Source organism: Manis javanica, chromosome 7, assembly GCF_040802235.1.
Source record: "Manis javanica isolate MJ-LG chromosome 7, MJ_LKY, whole genome shotgun sequence".
NCBI classification, from domain to species: Eukaryota; Metazoa; Chordata; class Mammalia; order Pholidota; family Manidae; genus Manis; species Manis javanica.
The window spans coordinates 106,973,718-106,989,555 of record NC_133162.1 but is presented as its reverse complement, the minus strand read 5'-3'; the positions used below and the strand labels follow the sequence as shown (position 1 = coordinate 106,989,555).

Sequence of the window (15,838 nt, the reverse complement as noted above, 5' to 3'; positions counted from 1 at the left end):
ACTAGAAGATACTTTATCACTTCTTCTAAGGCACATCACTGATAAATGGATAGGTAGGAAATTCAGCTGAGGTCTTTCTGATTCATGACCTTCTCAAAGAAAGGATTCAAGTCAGCTTTTATGGACAATGCATTCCAGCCTCATTTTTTGCTGTAAATCCGACAGGTACCATGAATCATGTCCATAAATAAAGGTATAGAACTTGCATAGTGGAATTTTAGGCACTGGATAGCAAGGAGTTCTAGTAATCACCTGGCCACAGATTCAATTCACCTTTAATCATGCTAATATTTGCAGGCTGCTTTTTGGGTTTTTTTTTTCTATGAACCCAAGGATTTAGTATATATACCAATAGCTTAGTGCATATACTACTAAAGATACTTAGAAAAGAATTAGTAATGGTTTGAAAGAAAGGGGAAAAGCACAAATAGCAAAAGAGGGGGAAATTTTTCTATTGAAACTATGAAAAAAATTAATAGAGACTCAGAGCTGTGGGCTGCATATCTTCATGTGTCAAGAGCCAAAAAGTGTCCACGTGAGCTTCTACGGAGCTATCCATAGGCAACATTGTCTCTCCACTGGGACGAGCCTGAAGAAATATCTGGCAGGTTGACCGAAGATGACAGAAGTTTATTCTATCTTAAGCATTCCATTTGCTCCTCATCTCTGGCAGCCTCGCACATTGGGTAACAACTCTGAGTCCAAGAACCTGAGCAGACTGAATCTTTGATTCTAACTCTTCAGAAATCAACCACCAGTCCCATACAGAAAATACAAAGAAGCATTGATAGGGTGATCATAAGCATGAGAAATCGCAATGCTTAGAATGGGAAAAGCATCCATAGCCCACACCAGCCCCAACACACAGAGGCATGAAACAAAAGGGAAAAGGAAAAACTGTCACTTAGCGTATGTACTTTCTGTGTCAAAACAAAATGATTTTATAGAACTCTCACTAAAGGCGGATCTCTAACAGGCAAGGATGGAAAATGGAAATTTTCCCCATTATTTTTGCAGGAGATCTTAAAACATGTATTTTCCTACTTTACCATTATTTAAATTGATTTGTTTCAGAGCATAAAAGACTGTCTTTTAAAGATAATTATGTCTTCTCAAAAATGTCTTTTCCCATGGCGATTTCTAGGACTTTAGGTGCTATGACTGCAGGAAATACTGTATTGGGGGCATGAAGGAATCCCTGCAGTCCTACCACACAGGCTTATTTACTGTGACACTATATTGGGAAGTCTGCATCAAATTTCTCTTTAGAATGATTTCTGTGGCAAAGATGCCTTTCTAGAATGTCTGAAAGGGACAGGGATGTCATATAAACATTATGTCTGTGCATCAAAAATAATTTTTAAAATGCATTTTAAAAGATATTACACGTATGTGTTGAGTTTGTCCATCAGCAATTTTTTCAGGTTACTTCTCTTTCATCTGTCTTTAATTGTTAACTTTCTGGGAGTGTATCAATGATAAAGCAATGAATGATAAAACCTGATCCAATTTAAATTCCTCTGGAAAGTGTCTTAGCTTCACTTGACAAGTACTGACCTGCCGAGCACTGTCCCACTTGTCTGCCCGTCACAGACCTGCTGACAGGTGCAGAGGCTGTGTACAGAGGCTGATTTCCTAATGTACTCTGACAGGTGCAAACCTTGGATGATTCCCGATTGAAGTATGGCTGCCTAAGAACAACAGCTATATTAAGATAACTTCTAGAATAATGAATTTCTTCTATTAGATAATAAAATATCTTCTCCTTTCTCAGACTCCTCTTTTTCTTTTCCTTTAATGTGAGCAAAGGCAATGGTAGTATAGTGGCTGGGAAATAGCTAAATGAAAAGAAAAAAGTAATTCTCTTCAACTTTATCCAACATTTTCTTGCTATTGTTGTTTGCTTGTTTTGCCCTGAAATCCTCCACCTTCCTGTAAGTATGTAGATAAATATAAAATATCTAGGTAAGTATAAATAGCCTAGTAGGTTCTGCTAGTAGGTTCACTGCATTTCATTAGGGTAGGAAACTCGAATGTGAAGCTTAACAGTCCAGTTTACACCCCAGAGTTTTGTAATGTTGAATGCATTTGCCTACATACTCCATTCTCCATGGGATTCTAAACTATGTTTTGTTAGTGCCAGTCAGTGTCTGAGGCAGAACCTACAGTGGGACCATGGGACAGACTGAGATTGAGAGACCTCATTCTCACAGACCTCACCCTCACAAGTCAGTAGAAATAACAAGCAGATTACTTACCGTCATCATAACATGCTTGGACTCCTGTAGGCACAGAATCACTTCCCTAGAGGGAAAACTCCATTCTTTATTCTTCCCAAGAGAGATTATAGACAGGTGGTCCTAGCAGGTTTTAGCAAGACTTTAAAAATCAGAATTCTTTCTTCTCTAGGGAAACATTTATAGAACAGCAAGCTTCCAGACCAGAATAACAACCACTGCTGCTTATACTCTTCCCCGTCTGATTACTTAGTGTCCAGAGTGGGTCACTTTGCCTCTCTATGGGCCTTATAAACAAAGACTAATTCTCATCAATCCCAACATGCCCCTGACCTCTGCAGGAGGCCATGGTGACACTGCTACCTTCAGGTGAGAAGTTCTCCTTTTCCTTCAGCCCCAAAGGCTGGGCCTTAATTTGAAAACTTTATTGTTTGAGGCATAAACACACAACCCAGTTGCCTGGTACTTTCAAACTGTTCTTGGCACATTCTTTCTCTTCCCCCCAACTCCAGCCTGCTTTCCCTCGGCATACGAAGGCCATACACTGGAGCTAAGACAAACCCCATGCCCCATGCCTCAGCTCTCACATCAGGTAAATGAACAGTTCTTAAGGCTAATGATTCCCACTAGCCAATGCAACCCAGGTGGGTAGAGGACGACTCTGCTAGCCTCAGTGCTGGCCTTGGGCCTTGATCCCAACTTCTTTAAGCTTATGGAGGAAATCACTAAAGAAGCCTACTGTTTGAAAGAATGCTGGACTAAGGAGATAGGAACCCAGGTTCCTAGCACTGGCTTGGCCATTATTAAATCACTATGGGATTTAGGACGAATTGGTTCACTTCTCTCCACTTTAGTTTTATAGTTTTATGAAATGTTGTATCCTTGCTGAGCCTAAATGCTGATGCAAAGGTGGTTTAGTGTACTAGTTTCCTAGGACTGTCCAAACAAATTACTACACTCGGCAACTTAAAACAACAGAAATTTATCATCTCACAACTCTAGAAACTAAAAGCCCAAAATCAAGGTGTCAGTAGAGCCGCACTTGCCCTGGATGCTCTAGGGAAGGATCACATCCGTGCCTCTCCCCTAGCTTCTGATGGTTGTCGGCAATTCTTGGCATCCCTTGGCTCATAAAAGTGTTGCTATAATGCCTGCTCTGTCTTCATCTGGACTTCTCCTGTGTCTTCTGTGTCTCCCTATTCACACAGTATTTTCCCCTGTGTGTGTCTCTGTGTCCATATTTCCCCTCTTTGCATAAGGACATCAGTCATTAGAAAAGGCCCACCAACCTCATATGACCTCATCTGAACTCTACATCTACAATAACCCTATTTCCAAATGAAGCCATACCTCAGGTACCAGGAGTTAGGACTGCACATCTTTTTGGAGGACAAAATTCAACCCACACCAGGTGATACCTAATGAAGCAGAGTGCATTATAGGAGCATCCTGGGCAAATGGGGGGGTCGGCATATTGTGTTTCCCAACTGAATGCCATGAACCAGAGCTGAATTATGTGGAAAAGGAAGACTGAAATAAAAGTTGATAGAATAGTTTTTCACAAAGGGTGAAATTTATGAAAATCTGGTTCAAGTGGCAAAAATCGCAACACAGAATTAGGAAAAGGAACATTTTCTGAATTGCTATAGAGACTCTATGGCCCAGAACAAATGGAACAAAACATTTAATAAACATCTATTAAGACTGATTGCAGCATTGCATCTACCTCCTTGTAGAAACTCAGTCTATGCCCAACCTCCAGTGAGTTTCCAGGCAGCAGTCTTAAAATGGATTGGCACAGATTGAACATAAGAAGGTCAACTGTAGCATGTAAGTCACCCTGGGGAGTCTCATAAGCAACTATAATATATTTACAAGGTCCCATTATACATGTCTGGGCCTTAAGACCACAAACGGTGGGTATTAGCATTAAATATTTAATTAGCATTAAATAATTAGCATTAATTATTTGTATCATAAACTGAAGCAGCTTGGAGGATACTCTGGTTACATGTCTAATTAAGCAGTAATGTGAGCTGCCTCCCCCACCCTCGACCAACTGCTTCCAGGTTCCACTGAGATACAGATATTTGATAAAATAATAAGTTAGTTTCTTCCCACCCTAACTAGATTCCTAACACACATCCTCCTCTTCTGCTTTAGAACAAAACAGGCGAATAAGGAGAAAAGCCCGGGGACACGGGTATATGAACTTGGACGTGCACATGTGTGCATGTGAGTACGCTGGGGATTGCTGATAGGTGGGTCTTCAAATGAATTCAAGCAGAACTGAGCTGGGAGCACCAGCTTTGTAGTATCAAGCTTATGGCCACATACTCTTTCTTTGCACGTGATAACGAGTATTAGTGCTTAGCAAATACAGCCCAACACTTGGAACATCCTTGGATCTCATGTCTCTTAGTTAAGGGAATATTTATTTCTGGCACTGCCACTTAAAGGAATGTAGTGTCAATATAAACTGAAGGGACTATGAAAGAGGAGTCAAGATGCCACCAAAAATGAACTTGGAAATGGAGATGTGTCTATGACAGCAAACTAAAGAGGGCCTACAAAATTAAACAAACACACAATGTTTGGAGAGTTTTCTTTAAGCCTGAGGACAACATCAAAAAGTAAACAACATACACCAGTGTCCCTCATGAAAATCTGAAATACAGTATCAAATCCAGCATGCGGAAATCTGAATGAAAATAAATAGATATGCAAAACAATTGTTTCCTGATGTGATTACAGAAATCATGACTAATTTCCTCAGAAACATAAAACATTAAGTTATACCATGTTTGAGTTATAAACACTTCACCAGAAATAAGACTGATTGGAAGGTCAATCAAGGTCAGATTCTGTGCTCTCCAGAAATATCCCCAGCGGCTCCCTCATAACTGAATGCTGTCAGGCTTCAGCTGGTTACCTAAATTTCGCAAACAAATATTGTTTTAAGCAGGCTTAGTTGGCTACTAAGCTACCAAAATAAATGTGTGTTTGCTGGAAGGAAATGAAGCGCACACAAATGAGGCACTCACCTTTTCTCCCCTGAGGATCGCGGCAGTTTTCATGGATGCACAGGCCCCAGGCTGACCAGGAAGACACTATACAGTCTGTAGAGCAAGGGATATTGCAGAGCTGAGAGGCTGAAGGGGTAGGTCCCAAACATAATGTCTTTTCCACAGGTCTAGAGACTGAAGGGCAGAAAAAGAATAATAATGATGCTCTATGTCACATTGTCTGGGCGGCCCCAGAATTGTTCCTGCCTTCGTGTGCCTGTCTAGCCCATGCCAGCTTGATGGGTATGAAGAGCATATGCGAGCCAAACATGAACACTTTACAGCACTCACTGCTTAGCTCCACACTGAGCCTCTGAGGTAAGCAAAGGCATACAAAGGGCGACAAAGGGCATGCACTTGAGTTCCCTGCACCGGAGTCTTCCCTGGGAATCTGCAAGAGGACGGCAAATACAGATTCAAATTATCTACAGTTACGATTTTTATACAATGGCTTGGTGAAGTTTCAAGATGAGTCTATCTCAACTATATAAATGACCAGGTTGCTGGAAAAAAATTAAAATTGAACCCCTGAGGTGGGGTGTTTAGCATAACCAATCTATGGCTGTTACTCCCCTGAGGGGTGGAGACTCAGAGACACGCAAGAAAAATGGTTCTTAGAAATAAGAAGAAAAATCAGGATCTGTGACTGAAGAATTGGCCCCTGGAAGTCAGTTTCATTAGTGAGGCTCCCCAGAGGTGCAGGGAGTATCTGAGAGCTATGGGGAGTGTCAAACAAGAAGCGGTAGGGCTCTTCCTGTCATGCCCCAACCCCCAGAGTGCACCCAGGGCTTGCTCACTTAATGGGGCAGCAGCCACCTGTCCATGGGGGTTTTCACCACCTGTTCACTCTCTGCAGACCCAGTTCTGGGCACCATGAAGGAGAAGATGAGATCCTGATTCTTGTGGAGATTTTAATATAATAGGAGCTAAGACAGCAATACCTGAAACAGCACATTGAAACAACAGCCAAATGCAGAACTAAGTTTGCCCAGAGGGATCCCTTGTTAGGAAGTTTTATAGTAGTTCTGAGTTTGTGAGCATATGGTTTAAGTTCAGACGCTTGTATCTTATGGACTGTCTTGTACTACTGTCTTAATATGTCTTATATGCCATTTCCATCCAGTGAAGCAGATGAAAAAATGCTTCAGAAACAGAGACTAGAGTGAGAAGACTGGGTGGTAACTAACACCATCTACTTTACTTCCTCACTTCTACATGAGATGTGAGTTAAAACCAGTAAGTATAGGCAATACATCCCAGCTCTGCCCAACAGAACATTGAACGTAACCCAAGACAACAGCAGAATTTGAAAATACTGTCCTGAAGAAGTTGTAACCCATGGGGAATGAAGTGTCTTTAACAGTGGGGCAGCCTGAGATGCCTATGAGGGTAAGCAGGGGGGGAAAAAAAGTTTATAAAGGGAAAATAATCATAATGTTTTGTTTGCAACTAATTCTTTTACAGTTTATTGAAAGGATTTGACCTGACTTAAAAAAGGCAAAGCAAGACTGCCGATATACAGGTCAGAGATTACAAGCCTAATGGAGGAAACAGGGAAAGGCAGAAAGGACAGATATTAGGGGAAAGAGGTTATCTGGAAATGTTGAGGAGAGGGAGTGATGAGAGATTGTGCAGGTGATAACAGTGAGATGGGAGGTTGGAATGAGCAGGACTGGTGATGCATATATGCCACTGACGGACTGTGGGTCAAGAAGAACCTGTAAGGGGGGGGAAGGGGTCTGTAATTCCTTTCCCAGGAGTGAGCAACCTACATGACAGCCATTCAGTGAGTGTATCATGCACTCATTCCCAAACCACTGAGTACCCTCTCTAAACCAGGCCTTTATGGGTGGTGTCTGCTTACAAGAAGTTCTCAATTCAGAAGGATAGGTACAGTAACACAGTAACAAAATTGATGGGAGGCAGTGCTTCAGAGCATCTTATAAACAGAAAGCTACATAGCTGGAGGTCTTAAGGCAGAAACGTATTTTAGCCCAGGTCCATGCTTATTAGCAAGTGTTCTCATAAACTCAGTTTAGTTCCAAGAACAAAACCTAAGTAATGATGGAATAGTAAGTGGAACATGTATATTGATTAATTTAGTTACTTAATAAACATGTATAGTATATGCCAAGCACTGGTTATAAACATCAATTCAATTCATTTAACCTACATAACTTTCAGATATAAATTATTAGTCTTGGTTTAAAAATGGGGAATCTGAGTTACAAATTACTCACTTGCCCACATTCCCAATTAGTGAGCAGTGGAGCTGGAATTTGGATCCAGGTGGCAGGCTTCCTGCTCTTAACCACTGGACTGTGTGGCCTCATCATAGGTCATTCAACCTACATTGTTGAGAGTCTACCGTGTGTTTACATCTCGTGAGGTGCTGGAGTCAGAGCAGTGAGCAAAGCTGACAAGGTCCCTGTCCTCATGGAGACCATGCTTCAGCGTGAGTCAGTACTAATCACACATGAGTCAGTTAGCCCCAGCAACAAACTGGAAAGCTGTTACTGCCGCTTCTCTTCCCTGTGTCATGGCTGTCTCCCGACAACATCAGATGTAATATAAGTGTCTCATGATCATTGCTCAGCAGATACCCAGTGCTCAGCTCCAACATCCAGCAGACACTTCTGCCACAAGCTCTGTACTTGAAGTTGGGCCCCACAATTGAAAATAGTCACTCCACCTGTACAACACCCAGACACACAGTCAGCCTGCACCAGACCCCAGGAGAAGCTCCAGAATGTCTGTGCAGGTAAGCCTTCGGATTGGCAGTGCAGGTGAGAAGAAACTGGCAAACTTCTCCTGAACCTGTGTTTGTCAAGGACACTGTTTTAACAAAAATTATATATTTGGCTTATGGAGGGTTTTGAGGATTACTGAGGGGTGGGGTGAAGTCCTCCAAGACCCCCTCTGATAAATACTTAACTCGCAATCAGTTGACTTTTGGACATTAGGGCTAATGGCACTCCTGAGATTGGAAAGTAGGAGGGGACATGGTTGCTGGAGAGGAATGGTTGGGGGGTTCCCTGGAGAATACTAAGTGACATAATTGGAGGCCCTGGGGTGGGACTGAGGCTATTTGTTAGAGCACTCATGCCTCTTCAGCACCTGCTGCTTTGACTGACAGTAGATTGTAATCCCTATCAATAAATTCTTCCAGTCCCAGGCGACAAGTCTAACATGCTTCATTTAAGCATTGAATCAATGTGCTTGGGTCAAACTATCTCTATCTCAGACCCTCTGGGCTACATTTGGTCTGGAAATAAATCATGAGTAAGTCACAAAGCACTTACCAGCTTTAGACCACTTAGGTAGTCATTTCCCCAAGTGAACACAGGACATTTCTATGCCTATTGACTGCTGTAGCTTAAAGAGAGCTTTAGAGCTAATTTAGTTTAGTTCATCAACTGCACTAAAAAGCTAAGCTCCAAAGACTTTATGTGGTTCCTCCAAGTTCACTTAGCAAGTCCAGGGCAGAGCAAGACTGAACCTTGTTCCAGGTGGTTGACTCACCTCCACCTGCTCCTCTGGGTTTTCCTTCCATGGAATAAAGGCATCAGACTGGGCAGATGAGGCCATCTGTGCCAAGGATATCTTGTTTATGAATCACAGTGACCATAGTCAGAGACATGATAGACCCAAGACACCCACAAAGGCTACAGGCTCAATTTAATTCCTTTAACAGAATCCAAATCCTTCCCCTCCTTCACTGTCACTTCAAAACTCCTCCAAATCTCTTCCCAATCCCCTGCCACCGAACAGGAGACAGTGAGACCATCTGTGCTCCACTTTAAATGACTATTGACTTCCTTTCTTTGAGGCTACTCATGTTCTAATTAAATTTTTTTGGGAGGGTTGGGGTCGTCGAGGTATGACCTGGGCCACAAGCAACTGGATGATGATCTGTGCAGTTTACTCATTACTGAGCCCTCATTTCTTCTGGGCCAAACTCTAGCCATGATGTTTGTAGTAAGAATTGCTGGTTTTCTAACTTGCCTGAAATCCTTTCTCTGGATATACTGACTGAAACAGCTTTATTTCCATTAACAAACTCTGTCTTCTCTAACGCCATGACTCCCTGCTCTAATCAGTGCACCTATTCACTGCAGGTCTGTGCTTGTCCCACTTTTCCCAGCTGCGTTTTAGACCATATCACCTAGATGCCTTCTGTCATTCCTGTGCTGACCAATTGCCTGGTTGGATAAGCAATTACCCAAGGTCTTATAGTCAATTTAGGTTTTGTAGGCAGCAGTGTTAATACCTACAGAGATGACTGATGGCCACAAAGTGTTAAAGAGCCAAAATAACTTTCAACTTGGATAAATGGAAACCATGACAGAGCAGTAGCTTTCTAAATGCTAGGGGATATATTATAGTATTATAAGTGATTGTACATATGTAATAGTCATTAAAACTTTGGTGACTATTTTGGTGACTAACCTGGAAATTTCATTTGCAATGAATTATCAAATCGACCAGTTCTTACAGGAAATGTGGAAACCTGGTACTAATGATTTCAAAGTTGCCTTAAATAATGAATTCCTCCATGAATAGAACGCTAATTAACAAGAGGGAAAATATGGTGGGTGGGTGACATGTTGAATGTTAAAAAAAAACTGATCTTAGTTCTAGAAGTGTAGAAAGTTCATGATTTTCTTTAAAGACAAGGTGATTTCAGATGAGCACACAAATTCAATCAAAATGATTTGTAATTAAGAAGAAAAATGTCCATTGTGATCATTAGCATGTGACTGCCATTGTAAAGAAAAATGAGTACTTTCACATTTTTTTCTTTGAAACTAAAGCAAGCTCTAATCCAAGCTAATTTGAATTACAGAGAAATAAATTAGAAAAGATTCAATAAGAGCGTATTAACCCAATCGCTACAGACAGCCATTTTGTAAGATCTAAATTTCAATTCCCTTGAACACCTCAAAAAGAGATTAATCTGAAATTGTATAATATATTTAATTACTAATAATTAATAACCAGGTATACCCCTTCATAGTTTATTTAAAAATGACTTACATGTGCTTAAAGTAAAAAGAGTATCACAGGAGTCAATGGTATTTCCTTATTTTTAAATATCTGTTTTTGGATGGAAAATCAAATCAGCCTGAAAATTCAGAAGATGTTTGAGGTAATTCTGCCAGGGCATAATGGATCTAACCTTTCCCACTGGACAGAAAAAGTATCTTAAAGATGATAGAGGAATTAGTCACAAGATATTGATTTTTTCCCAGTGTTTTCAAGGAGGTGGAGATGAAAAGAAAATGGAGGTAATGCTATTCCCTAGGAACACAAAACCTGGACAGTTTGCCTGCTTTCTATCTTACGGGAACCTAAATACCCTTAGAAACAATACCCACCTTCAGTTGATTTTTACATAAGGCATTTGATTTCCAGAATATCGGTCTTCACAAAGAAGTTAGACAAAGAAGTCATATTCATTTCAATTTTCCAAATCAAAGGCAGGCACTATAAACCCAAAGGTGACTCTAATTCAAAACTCAGGACCCCTTCATTGCATAGGCTTGCCAAGGAACAACCATAACAGAAACTGCAATTTCTAAGATTTAATTCAAAGCTAATGAAAGAGCCTACTTATGTAAAAATGCTGCTTTCTAAATGATTTTTGAGAAACAATATTGCCCCTGACATATTCATTTAGGGAGTATACTGACTTGGCAGAAATTCAATCCACCTTCCTGAGAAAATAAATAGGTCTCTTCTACAGACTGAAGGAGTCAAATGGTTGAAGGGGAGAGATAAATAATATTACAATTTTAACCAGAAAGCTATTTTCCTTCAAGAAGTTTCATGTATTATTTCAATTGCCTTTTGCCGCTGGGATTTGCAAAATAATATATCATTCTTTTAACTTAGTGGATAGAATAAAAGCAAATCTGTCTTCCAGCACTGTCAGGAAGCTTAAAGAATTAAATCACATCTCATCCCATTATACCTAATAAAGCTTAACTTTAGCCATATTGTGACTCTCTTGGTAAAGTACTGCACAGTAAAATCTGGCAGGGGGATGCATGCATATGTACAGGGAATTTAATATCTCAAAGTAATTCCTGCAATTAAAGACAGTTTTGTGAAATTTAACCACATCAAAAGTTTTCCAAATTTCACTCATTTACATATAACCAGTTAGGAAATGCCTACTGATCTTAAAACTACAGAATAACAACACCACAGGTAAAGATGGAAAACAACATTTAGAATAAAGTGGAAGGCAAAATAAATGAAGTACATATATAATTTTAGAGAGTAATTAGAATCAATATCCAATAATTACCTAATTAGGAAGGAATTATAGTAGCCTTCTGCCCTGAATTCACATATTTCTATCATCATATATTTCTCCTCTATTCCTCTTTTGAGATTTATAATTGTTTCTCAGACTTTTAGCTCAAAGCTGAAAGGGGTGTACAGAGAGGATGCACAGAACAAGAGCTAACCTAAATGGCATCTTTTATGCTTTACAGAGTTAAAAATACCACTATCGATGATAGAGAATGGAAAGGAGGCAAGTGTAAGATGGGGAAGTGGTCAGGCAAAGAGGAAAAGTGGGAAGGCAGAGGCAGGTAAGAGTTATCTCCTAAGATGTCAATGGCAGAAATGTGCAACGTCAGGGAAGTTCAGCTTTTAAAAGGGTTTTAGTGCCAGAGTCCTCTTCATACTCAGCACTTTGTAACCTCGAAAGCATTTTCCCAGAGAAACAAGGACAAGTGCTAAAGGAGAGCAGGTTTTCCCAGGAATGACCACAAATGTCTATTTTACCAATTAGTGTTAGCAATAATAGCTAATAGTATTAATAACCTTCTTGGTCCTAGGCATCATGCTGAGTACTTACATGCAATTTCTCATTTATTTATCATGATCACTCTGAGGTAAGTACAATTATTATTCCCATTTTATAGATGAAGTAATTGAGGATAATTATTTGCCTAAAATGACAAGGCTCATAAGTGACAAATACATGTCCAGGGCTCTTAAAAGCCCATATCCTTTAACATTACACCATACAAATGATTTTCTATTTGCAATAAAATTATGACAGAAAAATTCTGCTTTAATAGCAATAATAAATCAGCAATAAGTAATCAGTGAATATTGAGTTCACTTTTGAAGAGAGATCAAGTAGAGAAAAAGTACATTTCAAAGTATCAATAGTAAGGCCAAACCTCAGGAAAGGTAAGTGTTATTAAAGGAAGATGAGGAGCTAGGTGGGTATTTTTTACGTAATTCTGAAAGGTACTCATGATTATTACTAAGGATTTGAGAGAGTGGGTGAAATTGGACTTTAATGACTATTTCCACCTTAAAATTTAGGTTTAGAGCTATTACTAAGGAATTACAAAGAGCTCACAATAATCACCCCCGCCCTTAAGATTTTCTTGAAGAGCAAAGGATGACCAAAGAAATCACTGAGGCAGCTTTGAAATTAGGAAAGGCCAGCAAGGAGGTGCAGAGCTCACCTTCCAGTGGGTACACATCACATCTCAAGCACACTTCGTATGCCTCATCAACCATATCCAACCCATCAACTGAGAAAGGACAGAGGCGACAGTAAAATGTCCCTAGGTCCACTAGCCAAAAATTGAAAAGAAAGATGTTTGAAAAAAAGAAAAACACAGTTGAGGCAAAGATGCCTCGGAGGTAGGGGAGGGGACAGGAAGATCTGGTAAGAAGAGAAAGGTGGTGACAGCAGCCAGAGCTGGGTGTGTCAGGCTTCAGTCACAAGATGCCCTGTTAGTCCATCAGACAAGCATGTCAAACCTTCATCTGTGCTGTTTTGGGAGGTGGGTATTTCAACCTTGGAAATAACTGAATGAAACATTCTAATAATGTAACAAGGAGAAATCCGTATTATCTAAGGCAACACAATCCTTCAAACTACTCCAAAGCTTAAAGCTCTAAAGGACCAATAAAACAAATGGGAAAATATGTGGCACTTCTTTCAGAGGGTCAAGAAGGAACTATTGAATCTCTAAAATAAAGAGGCACACCATTGTGTTTTTAAAGCAAAGGAAAATGAAGGCCTCCCTGTACCTGATCTCCTTGTTACCATATGTTACTATAAATTTGCAAATCATTTTATACTTAATAAATCAATTCAACTTCAAAAGAAGGCTTATGAGATTCACCAGGTCTCTAAGTAGTGATAGGAATGAGACACCACATAGTAATTTTTAAGATGCAGAATAGTTCATTCTTTAATATGAGGAACTGCATTATAATTTTTCAGAAGTAAAACAAAAATTACAAACCAAAACTGGATGAAAGTTCCTTCCTCCCAGACCTATCCATATATTACAAGTCTTAAATTGTAGAGCTCTTCACTATGCCAAGGCCCATATTATAAATTAATAGCATCCAACCTGGCTAAAACAATCGGGTCTACTAAAGACCCAACTCAGAAGCACTGGCTCAGAATTGGGAAGGGAATAGCAGAGAGTACAGTGCGGATTTATATCTTTGAAAATCTTTATTATGATCAGCAGATTGGGGAGACAATGTTCTGAATGATTTATGTAATATGATTCTGAAAAGCCAATTGGCAAAATACTGTTATTAAAAAACCATTAAATTGAGAGTCTACCACTACTTGTGTAAATGGAGCAAATCTCTTAGCAACTGAGCTTCTGTAAAATAGACTGTCTGGTGCTTTTTACCTCTGTTCCATTATCTTCCCTAAGGAAACTTTGTAAACATTTTTTCTCTAATGGTCCCTGCCTTGCCTATGACATTTTTATACCACAAATACACTTGTACATATGTGTATGCTTTATATATGAGAATTGAAAAAAAAATTTTTTCACCCCAAAGATGCATTTCTGTCCTGTTGGAGGCAATATCATCCCACTGGGGATGCATGGACTAAAACACATATTGAACTTCAATTGTGTGCTAAGCAACTGACAAGTGTATTCTGACTTAATTAGCAAAACATTCTATGAGGTAAGTATTATTAGTATTTCCAGTTTTTCCAATGAGACAAGTGAAGTTGAAAAATCTGCCCAAGCTTTTCTAAGTAAATTCTAAGTAAATGCACAGTCAGGATGTGAACCCAGCCAGCATGATTCTGGTTTTTCTTCTTCATCACTATGTTAGACCCTTCCAGTTACAGGCTCTGCCATGCCTGGATTCATTACACATTTCCATGGTGGTAAGGTAGACTGGAATCCATTTTTTTTTAAATTTGACTGTAGGGCTTCTCAACACCTATGTTTTGCTCAAAATTGGAATTTATATATTGATATTTTCATTGAAATAAGCAGGAGATAATGCACTAACCAATAAGATATGCGCTTTTCTGATATATACAGAAAATAGAACAGCAGATATGGTATTGAATTTTACAAATTTCTCTTTTGCTTAAATAGAAGTCACATTATTAAAAAGCTGTCTTTCAAAGTTGCATACCCTATATTTTTACATTGCATATATCAGAGCGAAATAGGTTATAAGATCAAGAGGATTGTGATTCATATTTTAAAATACTATAATTGCCTTCTATGACATCTTAACTTTAGAGACCATCAAAAATGAGACAATAATAATTATTTGATTTAAAAATGCAGCTGGGTGATTTTGTATTAAAATAGGCATGTACATATAGGTTATTAAATGAAAATACACATTAATTCTGAAAGTGTTGTTACCTGTTTTTAATAGGGAGATGAACAGAAATTTTCAAAGGAATATAGATTTTTGATGACATAAAAACGTAGTTGCGGGAGGGGGGCGGAGCCAAGATGGTGGCGTGAGTAGAGCAGAGGAACTCTCCTCCCAAAACCACATAGAATTATGAAAATATAACAAAGACAACTTCCTAAAATAGAGACCAGAGGACACAGGACAACATCCAGACCACATCCACACCTGCAAGAACCCAGCGCCTTGCGAAGGGGGTAAGATACAAGCGCCGGCCTGGAGGGACCCGAGCGCCCCGCCCCACGGCAGCTGGCGGGAGGAAAGAAACCGGAGCGGTTTTTTTCTTCTTTTCTGGTGAGTGCTTTTTGGAAGCCTTAAAGGGACAGGGACCCCAATACCAGGGAAACAGGAGAGTAAGGCTGGTGAGCGGGTGCCTGAGACCAGCGCCTGAGGACAAAGAAAATCCCGCGTTTTTCCCTTTTTTTTTGGCAAGTGCTTTTTGGAAGCCTCAAAGGGACAGGGACCCCAATACTAGGGAAACAAGGCAGCAAGACCGGTGAGCAGGTGCCTGAGACCGACGCCTGAGGACAAACAATATCGTGCATTTTTCCCTTTTTTTTTTTGGCGAGTGCTTTTTGGAAGCCTTAAAGGGACAGGGACCCCAATACTAGGGAAACAGGGCAGCAAGACCAGTGAGTGGGTGCCTGAGACTGGTGCCTGAGGACAAAGAAAATGGCGCATTTTTTTCCTTTTTTTTTCTTTTTTCCTCTTTCATTGTTGCTGTTGTTGTTTTGGTTTGGAGAGTGCTTTTTGGAAGTCTTAAAGGGGCAGGACAGGACACTTAGCCCAGAGGCAGGGAAT

General features: G+C 39.9%; 1 protein-coding gene across 1 annotated transcript in view; it reads right to left on the bottom strand.

The window, feature by feature from the left end:
• The window catches only part of THSD7B (thrombospondin type 1 domain containing 7B), a 905,223-nt gene that overhangs the window by 469,063 nt on the left and 420,322 nt on the right, over positions 1–15,838 (bottom strand). Inside the window, exon 6 of the mRNA XM_037020802.2 lies at positions 5,282–5,437. Coding sequence (XP_036876697.2) covers positions 5,282–5,437 — 156 coding nt within the window. The remainder of the gene's footprint in view (positions 1–5,281; positions 5,438–15,838) is intronic.